The sequence below is a fragment of the Lagopus leucura genome, unplaced genomic scaffold (genome assembly GCF_019238085.1).
Source record: "Lagopus leucura isolate 7727_CA_CO unplaced genomic scaffold, USGS_WTPT01 Super-Scaffold_100001, whole genome shotgun sequence".
Lineage (NCBI taxonomy): Eukaryota > Metazoa > Chordata > Aves > Galliformes > Phasianidae > Lagopus > Lagopus leucura.
In genome coordinates, this window is record NW_024962262.1 from 90,475,883 (window position 1) to 90,489,662 (window position 13,780).

At 39.3% G+C, this 13,780-nt stretch overlaps 1 protein-coding gene across 3 annotated transcripts in view; it reads right to left on the reverse strand.

Annotated features, from left to right (window-relative positions):
• The window catches only part of PHLDB2 (pleckstrin homology like domain family B member 2), a 141,136-nt gene that overhangs the window by 30,675 nt on the left and 96,681 nt on the right, over window positions 1-13,780 (reverse strand). For 2 of the 3 annotated variants that reach the window (XM_042868340.1, XM_042868339.1), the window contains exons 5-7: window positions 11,911-12,054; window positions 10,944-11,081; window positions 797-925 (exon numbers count right to left, since the gene is read on the reverse strand). In XM_042868340.1, coding sequence (XP_042724274.1) covers window positions 797-925; window positions 10,944-11,081; window positions 11,911-12,054 — 411 coding nt within the window. The remainder of the gene's footprint in view (window positions 1-796; window positions 926-10,943; window positions 11,082-11,910; window positions 12,055-13,780) is intronic. The other variant, XM_042868341.1, reaches the window with a different exon arrangement.

Consider the following 13,780-nt stretch of genomic DNA (forward strand, 5'->3'; position numbering starts at 1 on the left):
TATATATCTATATATCTATATATCTATATATCTATATATCTATATATATATATACATATACCAACTATATATGCTGCATAATCTATTTAATATTGATACTCAAATCTTCCACAGAAAATAAATGTACCTTAACTGACAATACTGTAGCTTTTTCTGTTGCAAATATAATAAAGCCAAGTTGCAAGTAGACCATACAAAGATTAAAAGAAAAAAAATAACAACAAATGTGAAACTGATGAAAATGTAGGAAAAATAAAACCATTAAAATAAGTGATATAATCTTCACAATGATAAATTCAAAGTACAGTTTGGCCCAACAGCTAACTTATGTACTGAAGAAAAGATGTTATCCATGGTGTGAGACAGCAATTTAGAGCAATGCAAAGGAAGAGTACATAACACAAAATTAAACAATATTGCTAGTAAAGCGTTAAAATGGTTCATCTTGCTAGCCAATGTTCAATATCATCTGGGTGAGCAGAATAAACGAGCAATGCTCAATTACCCATCTAAACATCACCATTCCAAGACTCCATGCAATCCAGCAGGCTTCAGGTGCTAATTACAGGTAAGTAGCCCAAAGCTTTAGAAACATTCAACACGGAATGCTTTCTAATCCACCCATTTGCACTCTATTTGGTTGCCACTATTCAAAATATTTATTGCAAGCATTCTACAAAAAGGAAACTCTGGTGCAAATATCTTCAGGCAACTCATAGGATACCTGAAGCGGAATATGTTAGACTTAACTCTAAAATCAACAACAAAAAAGTTAATCTTGAAACTCACTACTGACCCTCTTCAGCTGCTGCTGTAACTGTTCCCTCATGGACTCAGGGCAATTATCAAGCTGCGTCTTCTGCTCGGAGTAAAGCTCCTGAAGCCTCTCTAGTTTTTCCCTCTCAGCATCAAGTTTTAATTTTTCCTGAAGCATGAACCAGAAAATAAACAGAATTACCTTCAAACTGAAGCAGTTGTTAGTGATTATGACAGTGTGTGGCAAAAACTTAACGAACAGTTGAAGCATGTAGGTCAATGACAGAAATTGCTTGTTAGTTGAAATACAATCATGGGATGCAAAATGATAGAAACAAAACAAAACATTAATAATTTTAGTAGGGTAATTAATTCTCTCCCTCATCACTGCACTTTGTCCCCACATGTGGATGATGCCTTAATGCCCGCTGTTCAAATGCTTGTCTCACCTAATGAAAAAAAAAATGGAAATGATATCCATGTTAGTCAGGTAACACATGAAGGAGAGAGAAAGCAGCAGCTTTTAGAAAGCAAAATGGATGGAAAATGACTGTACTCTAGCAGTGAGCAGAAAATGGCTTTTCCCAAGAAAATGAATCACATGTTTGCATGCTTCTGGACAGATAAGTACCTTTAGCAAGCAGTGAAAACACAGAATGAGACAGAGCTTTATAAAGAAATAACTCTGGGACAGGAAATCCTGTCGCAACAGAAACACCAAATGATTTAACAAATAAATTCATTTGCTTCAGGATACAGGAACTGTAACCATTTCTTGGAATCAAAGGCGACGCTCTGTCTTCCTGGTCTCTGTAACTAGCTCAGCTTTATTCTTGTTCCACTAGAGCAGCAGCACTCAACATACTGCTTATTACTGTCAAAAGCCTCTACCCTTTCAACCTTCAATCAAAGGCTACTTGTTTTGTGTGCAGCACTACTTTCAAGACTGATTGCAAATCATTTCAAATCACCTTGTAGATTATTTGTCTATGGACTCAGACTCAGGAACCCATAAATTGGAGTTTAGAGAATTCTTTCAGTGTCTTTTACTTGCATGTACCGTGGCTAGCACAGCAGGTACATTTTCTTCAAGAGAGTAATTATTAACTTGAAAAAACAAATTGCCTGATATGCCAGAAAAACTGAAGGTATCAGTAAGTCTCTGGAGACCACTCTCTACTTCCTCCAAGAGTCACACTGGTACAGCTCCCTTTATCTACTTTTTGTTCTGTAGCTATGCATCTCTTCTCAGTTGGTTTTTCTAACTCTCTCCAATACTCTACAGCTCAGAATCAGCCCAAGCATTCCAGCTGCTTCTTCTGGATGCTCCAAGAACAGTTCAAGTCTGCCACAGCATCCACTCACTTCCCTCTTTCAGTCCCAACCATTATTAAAGTCAAACATGTGTCTCAGCAGGTGCAACATGCTCAGCTTTGCAGCACCCTTATGACACATGCAAAAGAAAATTACTTTTGTATGTAGAACTTGTCATTTCAAACTGTGAAATGGGCCTTCTCCAAAATCTCCCCTTTGTTGACAAAGTTGTCAAACTCTCCCACACAGTGCACAACAACAAATTCACAATAGCTCCCTGCTTTCTTTACAGTTGTATCTCTAAATATGAGTGGGATCATTGGCTGGGATTTTTTTTCCCTAGTATTTAAAAATAACACGAGGAAAGAAACATTCAATCTCAAGGTGAATCAAATTTCCAGCTCTGCTGTTTCCATTCACACGTGCAGTTTCTCAGCACACATAATTAGATGAAGAAAGTGGTGAACACAACAGTTGGTTGGTATTTTTCTTAAGCTTGTAGAAGTGAGCAACTGGGCCAGCATATTCAATTACCTGCACTTCCTTGACTACTTTCTGTCTTGCAGCAGCATAAGCAAGGCTCAGAAACACAGAGGATGAAATGTGCAAGGGGCAACATGAGGGAAAAGCACGCAACTCTTGAGATGTCACCTCCAGACCTCTGTCGCTATGGAACCACATTTGCTGAATCATCCTTCCTTCACTGCATAAAGAATCTTGAATAAATCAGTAGTTCCCCTCCTCACAAACCTTGCTGTTCAACCTACAGTCTGCCACATTGCTAGGCAAGTATAAAGAGGAAGATGGAAACAAATCTAAAGCTGCAAGGACTTCTGTGACCTTGCATACAGTACTGCTCATCTGAGGCTATTAATAGCTCCCTACATGTCTATGTGCTGCAAGAAGCACACTCACTTGTTAAGAACCAAATCAAACTTTGTGTGTGAAGAGACATCATCAGCAAGAATAAAACTCACTGAGAATCATGCCAGAGATACTATTACTTCCTCAAGAAATTAGGAATGTATTCCTTTGAGATTGAAAGTGATCCTCATTTGTCCTATATATAGCATAGGAAGTGCTCACATCCCACCAAACTGTCTCCCTCCAAATTGTGCAGTCTTACAGGAAATATCACTTTCAGCAGTGAGAGGCACTACACGTTTTGCAGCTGTGAGGTTCAGTTCATCAACATCTCTAATTTTGCATTGGTAAAGATAATTCAATTCACAAAAGTAGTTTAATAAATAAACGAACAATCAGACTGTTCTTTTCATTCAGACTGCAGATCCAGGTGAGCTCCTTTAGGAGGAAAATGATCAAGGACTGTAAGCTAAGTGCAGGACACAGGTGAGGCAGACCACTGGGTACCATGTGCTCAAGACTAGCCAGGGCACAGCTGTGAATAGAGCCCACATGCTTAAGCTGCACATCCTCACCTCAGCCACACAGACTTGTGCTCATTAGACATTTTCCTGCAGACAACTGCCTCTCATCCCCAGTGCCCACCTCAGAGCCACACTATCCATAGTCTGAATTGTTGCCACTCTCTTTCTACAGAAGAGAAATAGAGCTCACTAAAACACAGCACTTGGTCTTAGCTAGCTACCCAGCCCATGCTATGTGCTGCCTCGTCTTACAGGTTACATGAACTTGGGATCAACCAAGACAGACAACAGGAGTGACTGGTGTTTTGATGATGTTGGGGCACAGCTTGGATCAGTTTTGAAAGGTATCTGAATACCATGAAGGACAGCAGCAGAAAGAAGTGAGCTGTAATGTTGTCATCCCCTAAAAGCAGACAAGATGGTAGCAAAGCACCCATGCTATAACACAGAGGTTATACAGGTCACAAAAGGAATTTATAGCTAGCAGAACTGATTTTACGGGCAAAATGGAGAGAACAAAGAACATATATTCAGCACACATAAAACATATCACTAATAACCATAGAATCACAGAACCATTAAGGGTAGAAAAGACCACTAAGATCATTTAGTCCAACTGCCAACCTATTGCCACCACGCTCACTAACCCATGTTCCTCAGTGCCTCACTTACACAGTTTTTGAGCAGCTCCAATGATGGTGACTCCACCACCTCCCTGGGCAGCCTGTGCCAATGCCTCATCACTTTTTCAGAGGAAAAATACATTTTTTTTTAATATCCAATCTGAACCTCCCTAGGTGCAACTTAAGGCCATTACCTCCATTTACCTGGGATAAGAGGTGATTAGATTAAAGACAATCATAGCTTCTGTAAGAATGGGAACAAAAGAAGGAAAAGAGAGATTAATTGCTTATGTGTTATCTCCTGCAGTTAAGGATGCCCTATGTCAGATCAACACTGCTACTAGCTCACCATGAAATGGACAGTATGGCTGAGTGAATAGGGGTCATTCTACAGCCTGAAAGAAAGATGAACTGTAAAGAAATCCCATTCCATTCAGCAGGCTCTCCTAGTCAAAATTCTCCCTCTAAAGCACTCCAGGATTATCCTCATTTCAACTCACCTGCAACTCATCATGTTGAAAGGTAGCAAGGTCTTATTACCCACATCAAGCTTCACATGCACGATCTGTCTCTCAGTATGGAGCAGGCTAGTCTCACAGCTCTCACAGGTTTCTCAGAGTAAGGAGAAACGTATGTAGCTGTTTGTTCCGAACAGCATCTCCATTTCATTTCCATGTTCTCACCTCCAGTCAAATTTCCTTCTTTTACACTCCAAAAGAACATTCCACCCTACTTCCCCAAGACTACAGAAAACAGAAGGACTGCATATGCTGGAAGTGTAGGAGGAAAACAGACAAGAGAAATAATTCCTTTACAATTGGATGTAGTGTCAAATTACAAAGTTTTTCAATTCAGTAGAACATTTTCAGGAAGAAGCAAGAAAATTAACCATTATCAACTCACTGATAAAACTGGTCTACACCTTGCTGTGAATTAAGAAAATAGTCTACTCCCTAACAAGCTAGGAAACATTGTATGTGCTGAAAGAAGCAAATGTTGGAGGAAGTATTAAATCTGAACTCTTACAAAACTGAATGCATTTCCAGCACAGTGGCTGGATTAAAAAATAAAAATAGAAATCAGACCACACATATGTCTCATTAAAAAAATATTGTTGAAATTAAGCAGATTCTCCTGTAAACATGCACACATTCCTCTTTATTTTCAAACAACTCTTTACTGCACTCTTTGGCCTCTTTCAGGAGAGAAAGAAAAAGCTTGTCATGATTTGGTCTCTAAATCTCTATGGATTCCATGAAGGAAACCATTAAAGGACCAAAAAAAAAAAAAAAAGTATGCCAGGCCTATGAAAAGGAGCATAATGTGATAGAAGAAGGTATTTCACAATAGTTATTGTTACTGTACAAGAAGTAACTGGTACAAGAAGGATGTGGAACTCTTGGAGCAGGTTCAGAGGAGGGCCACTAAGATGATCAGAAGGCTGGAGCACCTCTCCTATGAGGAAAGGTTGAGGGAACTGGCTTTGTTTAGCTTGGAAAAGAGAAGATTCCGGGGAGACCTCATTGTGGCCTTCCAATACTTGAAGGGAGCTTATAAACAGGAGGGGGAATGGCTGTTTACAAGGAGGGGAGTGAAAGGACAAGGGGGAACGGTCTTAAACTGGGACAGGGGATATTTAGGTTAGATATTAGGAGAAAGTTTTTCCCACAGAGGGTGGTGATGCCTTGGAACATGCTGTCCAAGGAGGCTGTGGATGCCCCATCCCTGGAGGCATTCAAGGCCAGGCTGGATGTGGCTCTGGGCAGCCTGGTCTGCTGGTTGGTGACCCTGCACATACCAAGGGGGTTGAAACTGGATGATCTTTGTGGTCCTTTTCAACCCAGGCCATTCTATGATTCTATGATTTTATGTCTCTCTCGTGACTGTTTTTAAAGAGAACATGGGAGTTCAGATTTTTCTCCTTGATTCTCATAATCATCTTTTTCCTTATTATTGTCTTCTCTACAGGATATCTTTAAGTTGGTATCCAGAGGATGCAAGTATTCCTCAGAATACTTAATTGTATGTCTTGACTTAAGGAGGTTAATAATCATAGAATCATAAAGAATCATAGAATCATAGAATGGCCTGAGCTGAAAAAGACCATAATGATCATCTAGTTTCAACCAATGTTGTAGAGAAGATAACTCAACTGTTTAAAAACATTGCTTACATCTAGTTGAACTAGAATCTGACCAGGAATGATCTAAAACACTATGCTATGGCATCCACATTTGTCAGAGTCATAATGCTAAAAAACAGTAGGGAGAACTATGAATCCAGAAGAAAAAGAAATCGTAAGAGATGGCTTGTATCTTTGATTGCTGCAGTCTCCTTTCGCATGAATTATTAGAGAGATGTTCTTTCCTTGGCTCCATTCATCTTTACAGAACTAGTTCAGCAAAGAGAGTGAGCTTCAAATGCTTTGGCACGTCTGGGATATTCTGCTGATCACTAAAAAACATTTCCACGAAAGCACGTAGACAAAATCTCACGTATTCCAAAAGAAGATGAGTTACCCATTGCCAGCTGCTCCTGATTTCTGCTCTTGAAAAGGAAACCCTGGGTGATAAAGGAGTTCCAGAGTATGTACTTCCACCACGACACAAAGCAAAGGTCCTCTGGAAGCAAAGGAATAACCTCCCTCTTGTAAAATGCAGTCTAAACCTAGATAATTGTTTTGAAACTCACTGCCAAAAGTCCCATTTAACTATGATTACCTCCCACAGCACTTCTGCTGAATTCATTAATCATTTTCACTTATCCCTGTTTATTCATTAATCCATTCCTTCTTCCGACAGCTACGTTGTTATTTTCATGCTCTTACTTTGAGATAAAAGGCATGGCAAATCATTAAGTAACCTTCTCCACATATGCTAGACTGCACATTCAAAATGTAATTTGGATTAGGGGAGCACAGTATGAGAAGAAAAAAAAGTATTTTGCAATCTGGATAACATCGTGTCAAGCAAATAAAATTTTCTCCAACTTCCTTGTAAATACATATGAATTTGAAGAAGTCGCATGAGCCAAAGAGACAGCACAAGAAAGTTGTGACTGGGAATAGCACCACAGTTCCACCCTGTTATTGAACTGGGAACAACAGCATCATTATTGTACACCTTCAGTACAGCAATACGACATTACAGAGGGCCAAGGTTTGACGGAAGGCACTAAAGGAGACTGGCTGACAGGCCTATCTGCTTCTGAGGACTGTCCATTTCCATTCTCTCCAAAGCAGGCAGGGTTCAAAAACACTGTCAATATCTGTAGCAAAGCTCTTTTCCAGAGAGTTTCAAGTTGTGCGCGTCAAATTGTGTTAGTAGTGACTTATCAGGATTGTTCCTGTGTAACTGGAGCCTGTAACCAATAGCCTAGATGCTACTATTCAAATACGTAGTTGGTCATCATCTTCTGTGGAAGAAAGAAGAAAGGTATGCTCGGGAAGTATGACCACAGAGGCATAGCTGAACCTCCTTCCATATGCTACCAGGATTTCTAGCACAGCTGAGAGCTCAGACAGTAGAAGGCATAGGCCATGCCCAATCCCCAGCCCTGAAAGCAGCTATCCCTGCCAGGAGAAGTGAGTACTCCCAGCACTTGCATCGTGCACAGTCACACCACTACCAGAGCAATGCTAATTCCTGCAGTGGCGTTGAAAGGCTCTGTCTTTTTCTTTGCAAAATGGAACTGCTCATAGCTCTTTCTAAAACCTAACTAAATTGACACAAATTGCTTTTCTCCTTTGCTTTGCTTTGAAACTCACCACAGGACGTTCGCTACATCATCTTCCTCATCACTAACTCATTCATTCTTTCTCACTGTTAGTCCTGCCATGTGTTCACGTAGGGCTAAACACTTGGCTTTCAATAAGATGAAAATGCAACATACCATGTTAACATAAACACAATTGCAAAGATGCAGGGACACAAGACATTGTACCACAGCAAAGAGCTCAGCACCACAGCCAGGAACTGAACTCACAAGTCTCCTTCCCTTCTGTCTGTAAGTACGTTTTCCACCTGATGCACCTGCATAGCAAGCACTTCCCTGTTTTCAGAGGCTAGAAATTTCCTTCTAAACTGAGGCTTTAAGACTGTGTAAAGTTTAAGACACAGTAAAGACTGTGTTCTCATCTCATCTCATGCAAAAACCATGAAAATAGTCACAGACTCAGGTAGAAAGTAATACAAAAACTTCCACCCATGCTCTATTTCAAGAACATAACACGGCCCAATAATTAGGTTGTATATCATGATCTCCCTTTTTAAGAATTTCACAAGATTTTCAAACAGGTGCATCAGTAAGGATGAAATGCAATCAGGCAAGGGTTTCCTGTCAAACAGGTGCTGAGATCAGTGACAAATTCCAGGAGATACTCAAGGCATTCCAGAAACAAGTGCCATCATGCCCAGCACTAATGCCTCAGCATCATTTCAAGAATGAAATCAACTATCTATTTCACCTCAAGAAGGCACCCCACAGCAAATTCAGATGTCAGTCCCCTGCCCTAACAAAAATGTAACTGCTGTCTGAATGAATGGACCCAACAACTTCTTGCTACAATACACCATCAACACCAAACTACCTGTATTATTACAAGTAAAACATAAAGGCAACTGCAGAAAACTGTTACCACTGTACAGATACTAGAGCACTTGCTCTTCCAACAAACAATGCAGAAGTAACATCAAAAGAGTGGCAATTATCAGCCAGAAGCTGAGCCTTCATTCTGTTAAGGAGGTCATCTGTTTTCCAATTTATACACAATGTATTGCCTAGTGCTTCTACCTAAGCACCACTTTCCTAGTGGAGTCTGGTCCTATACTACTGAAAAAACCAAGATTTTTCCTACTGTGGACAAGATCTGAAGGGGCAGCAACCTTAAACATACAGACACACAAATCAAGCTTTAAAAAATACTGTTCTCTAAAACCAGCCTGAACTGTTAATTGACATGGTGAGTGCTGGCTGTTTCACTGGTTAACACTAATTTTTCCAGAACACTTTCATGTGTTTTGCTTAAGATTTTTTTTTTTTACACTTTCACTTATATTTCTCCAAAAGTACTTCCAGTATTAACTGAGCCAAGGCTCTAAACCTACTGCAATCACTCACACCTGTTTTGTTTTGTTGTTTTTTTTAAACAGCACGTGAGAAAAGATTACTAAAATAGAGTAACTTCACCAGTATGCTCTGTACTAAGGAAAAAAAATATTTTGAATGAATTTGCTTTCTCCAGGCTGCTTTCCATGATTGTTTGTCTGAAATTTTAAGTTAGACTTAGTACTGTGATTTTCTTCTTCTAATACACTAATGCAAGGATATTATCTGTTACATATTTGATTACATGGAAATGTAAACAACATGCAGGATTTAAAATAATTTCCATGAGTTTTGTTGAACTTTGAATCTACCAGAGAACAAATAAAAAAGCCAAAAGATCTTTTGAACTGTTATTTGTTACCAGTGAAACCAAGCTCGGTCTGCAAAAGGATATTGCTATACCTGCTTGCATCACCCAACCTGCTTTTACCAACTTTAAATTCCTCTTGATAAAAAGGAGTAAAAAAAAAAAACAAAAACCAACAACTATGAAACATGTTCCACAGACAGCTCAAAATGTGACAATGCTGAAAGCTGAAGAATCACTGAGGACTATTTGAGAACAAGGCAGGAAAGCTTGTGAAAATTTAAGCTTGAATTGGATGTGTGCTGTCACTTTGCAGAGTAAAGAGGTGGGAGCACCATTCTCAAACATAGGTTTACTGAGAGCAGATGCAAAACAATGTTCAGGCTCATGACAGCATCAACAGACACTGAAGACAGCAAACGCAAAATAAAACAATGCATGCTGTAAGGCTTGAATTAAATGGGAAGTGCAAGAAAGCTAAAAATGCATGGCTTGTCTAAACACAAGCAAATAATGCAGAAGACTTTCAGATATTTCTAGAAAGTGAAAGGAGGGGAGAGACTAGCTGGAGTACTTTCACAGTGACAGGCTTAAATTATGAGGCAGAGGATGAAATTTAAAAAGGAACCATTACTGGCTGAAAGCCCTGGAAAAACTTCCTGACCTTGAGATATTATTGGCTGTGGCACATCCCCTGCGGAGAAAGGAACTGCTGGCCTGGATTGCCAGCAGAGAGCGTGCTGGAGTTGATGAGTTCCCTCTGGTTGGAGCTTTTTCCCTTTCTGTACTTAAATCACACTGCTATCCTTTTTGCTAACAGTTATCTATTTGAGAGCAATTAAGAATCTGACTCTAGAGGAGAACCAAGTAATTCCTTTTACTTAATCTCAGATAGAATTATTCCACAGTACTAAAACTGTTAGTCAACAAATAAAATGAACCAATATAATTACTTTAAGACTATGTATTTTACAGATGCTTTCATGAATCAAACTATATACTACTCTAGATTCAACCACCTTCTGAAACTGCAACCTCTTTTCATACCACTCCTTTGCTGAGAAACAATTAAAAAAAAAAAAGAAAAAACAACCTCAAAATTTATAACATATAACAGAAGGCTGCAGAACAGTTCAATTAATGCTGTTCTTTTAAACACCAGGTAACTCAAGTCCAAGCCTTCTATGGATTTTTTATTAATGAACAATATCTTCAGAGTAGGTCAGGTCTCCTTACTTAAGCATACTTTGTTCTGCCAGTTGAGTATATTTTGGGAAACAAGACTGTTAGATATATTGGCCACAATTACTTTTCCTTCCACATGTATCAAATAAATTTACTTAATGCATCTACTTCATAAAATAGCTTCCACCAATATGTTAATTGTGTAAATGCATTTTGAAGATTAATAGGAACAGAGCACGCAGCTAGCTAAGATAACTTGATTACCTTTGCCTTTTCACCAATAACATTCCTCTCCAGCTCAGCTATTTTTCTGTTTAGATGATCCAGTATTTCCTTCTCTTTCAGCAGCTCTGTTGTTTCAGATTTCTGTTCTCCATCCAAAAGGGCACATTCCATATCCAACTAGGAACACAAAACATTTTTCAGAGCAGTCCAAATTAAGAAGAAATCTTGATACACATTATTTTCTGGGGGAAGGGCAGTGAGTTGTTCATAATTCTCAACAGAGAAACATTTTTAAAAGGAAAAAAAAAAGTCAATGTTACATCCATAAAGTTAAAAAGAGATCATAAAACTGAGAAAAAGTAAAACCGAAACATAAAATACTGCAAAATAAAGTCCAAACCAACTTTACTCTGAAGATTTTTTTTTCTAACTCTTCTCCGTGCTTCCTCCTGTTGTGACACTACACCAAGTATCCGTGCCCAGGCTCTGTAGGAAACCCATTCAGAACAGCTGTTTCTTTCCTGTCGCTGATAACTGGAGTGAGCACAGCCCAAATGCCTGATCAGCTAAGTCTGCAACTGTGAGATTCCAGAAGCCGAGAGATGGCCATATAACTTTGCCACCATAAAGACAAGGATGTTTAATAGGAAGTTACCTAATTTCCTTTCTCTTTCAAGGGTCACATGAGATACACTATAAAACACTCAAGTGACACGAGGTATTTAGATCAATCCGAGTGACCATTCAGCAAGAAGATTGTTCTAATTCCGCTTATGAGTATTATGGTTACAGTTGGAAAAGGCTAATCTGAGCATCACAACCATCCCTCTGCTTGGAAATAAATAACCCTCGCAGTAGGAGACTACCAGGTTCATGATTCTGTGCCTAATTCTAGTGAAAAGGCACAGAATACATTCATGAACTCCCTGTGTACTTGCTCAACCTATCTATGCTATGTAGATATATGAAACAAGCAAGACATTTAAAACTGAAACGTATGTCATACCTCTCTTGAGGATTCATCCATCTGGTCATTTAAATCTTTGATCTTCTGTTCAAGTTCTTCCAAGTTATTTAATATTACTATGCGCTCCTCTTCTAGTCGAGTGAGCTCCTGTCCTCTTTGATCATCACTTGTGCATTCTGGTATCTGCAGTTGCAATTACAAAAGGTTTATTAAAAAGAGGTTAAATATTGTGTTCCCTTTTCCCCTCTAATATTGTGACCATTTTAAATAAGTACTACGTGCTGGTTTTGAAGGTGGTACGTATTTCATTCCTACTATATTACTACCTCTATATTTAGAAAGCATACAAGAGAAACAAACATGATACTTTGCTTCCGAGCACTAGAATTAAATACCATACTGAACAGTAAATACTACTCATACAATACAATTATTAAAATCTGACCCTTGAGAATACTTTACCTGCTGTGCTATCTAGACTGTAAAAATCCAATTTTTCTTTTAAAAATAATAAAGCAAATAGATGATAATGGTTTTTATGCAGAGATCAACTGTTCATGTAATAAAATCCACAATGTAGAATAGCAAGCACATTTCTACAAGCAGCCAGTAAGATTGGTATCTTCTGTAAAACAGGACAAAGCTCAGCCCTGCCTGCCTGGTTGACCATCAGGAGGCAATACCTTTAACATAGCTTTTTTCATTGTCATTTAATTACCAAACAACTGTGCCAAGAATTAAAAAGCATTATTAAAAAAAAATACTTGTGATCTCATTAGAGCAGCAAAGGTTAGATCAAAGAGTATTGAGTTTCAAACATATTCTTCATGTTCACCTGATCCCAGGGGCACACGATCAAATTACTTTTGTAAGCTGCTCACTTGTTGTCGCCAACCCAAATGAGAAGTGGGCTGTGCACAGAGCTTTGCATTAACCACTGGATTACACAGCCATGCTCTAACGAGGCTCAAGTCAGCTCCTGAATGGCTGTTCTGAGAGCAGGCATGGACAAATCATTATGGGCAGATCTGATCTCGATATTTTGAAACAATGAGCTGTGTTTCATTAATGCAGTTGCTCATTTGTTGCTTTTCTCGGGGCTTAGCAGAGCACCCTTTACAATGAATGAAAGGTATTCCTTGATTAGCATTAGTAATCCTAGCAGGAAAGCCACTTTTTGTCCAGCATCCTGCTTGGGTAATGCTGACATAATGTCTTCAATTTCAACTTCCTAAAAAGGATTTAAAATAGGATTTCTGACCTGCAGGAAGAAACAAATGGGGAAGAAAGGCAAGACCACAGTAACTTGTAATTTAAATGTCTCACTACCTTTTGTACATGGAAAGACCTAGCAAGACTAAGTAAAACCTTGATGTCATGTTTGTTTAACATTTAACAATAAACTCTTCACTCTAATTACTGGATATACCTATTTAGGATGTTAACAAACCATCTCTCCCCAAAACCAGCTGCACTGCTCATCTGGCACAGCAGAGCCCAGGCACTGATCCAAAAGGGAGGAAAGGCCATTTCCCACCCTGGATTAAGCTCCTGCTCTTCTAGCTGTAGGAAATTACTAGAAACACTGTTAGCTCATTTTTTAAAGGACAACTCCCCTTCAATAACAGAACATCAAGATGAAGCAGACGAGAAAGAAGCTCCATCTCAGCAAGCGTAGGAGATGCGTTTGAGTGCCAGGAGGCAGGCTGCCACTGCACGCCTCATGAGAGGCAGCAGCTGATGTGACAAGTGGCTCAGCTCCAGCCCAGGGACAGCCGACAGGCCAGCAAACACAGCCCACGCGATTCCTCCTCACCTCCTCTGCAACTGGTTTACCAATGAGAAAGTAGCCTCCTCTTTCAGGAAACGGGAGCCTCAGTCTAGGACAGCTTGGTAGCACTTCCCTTCT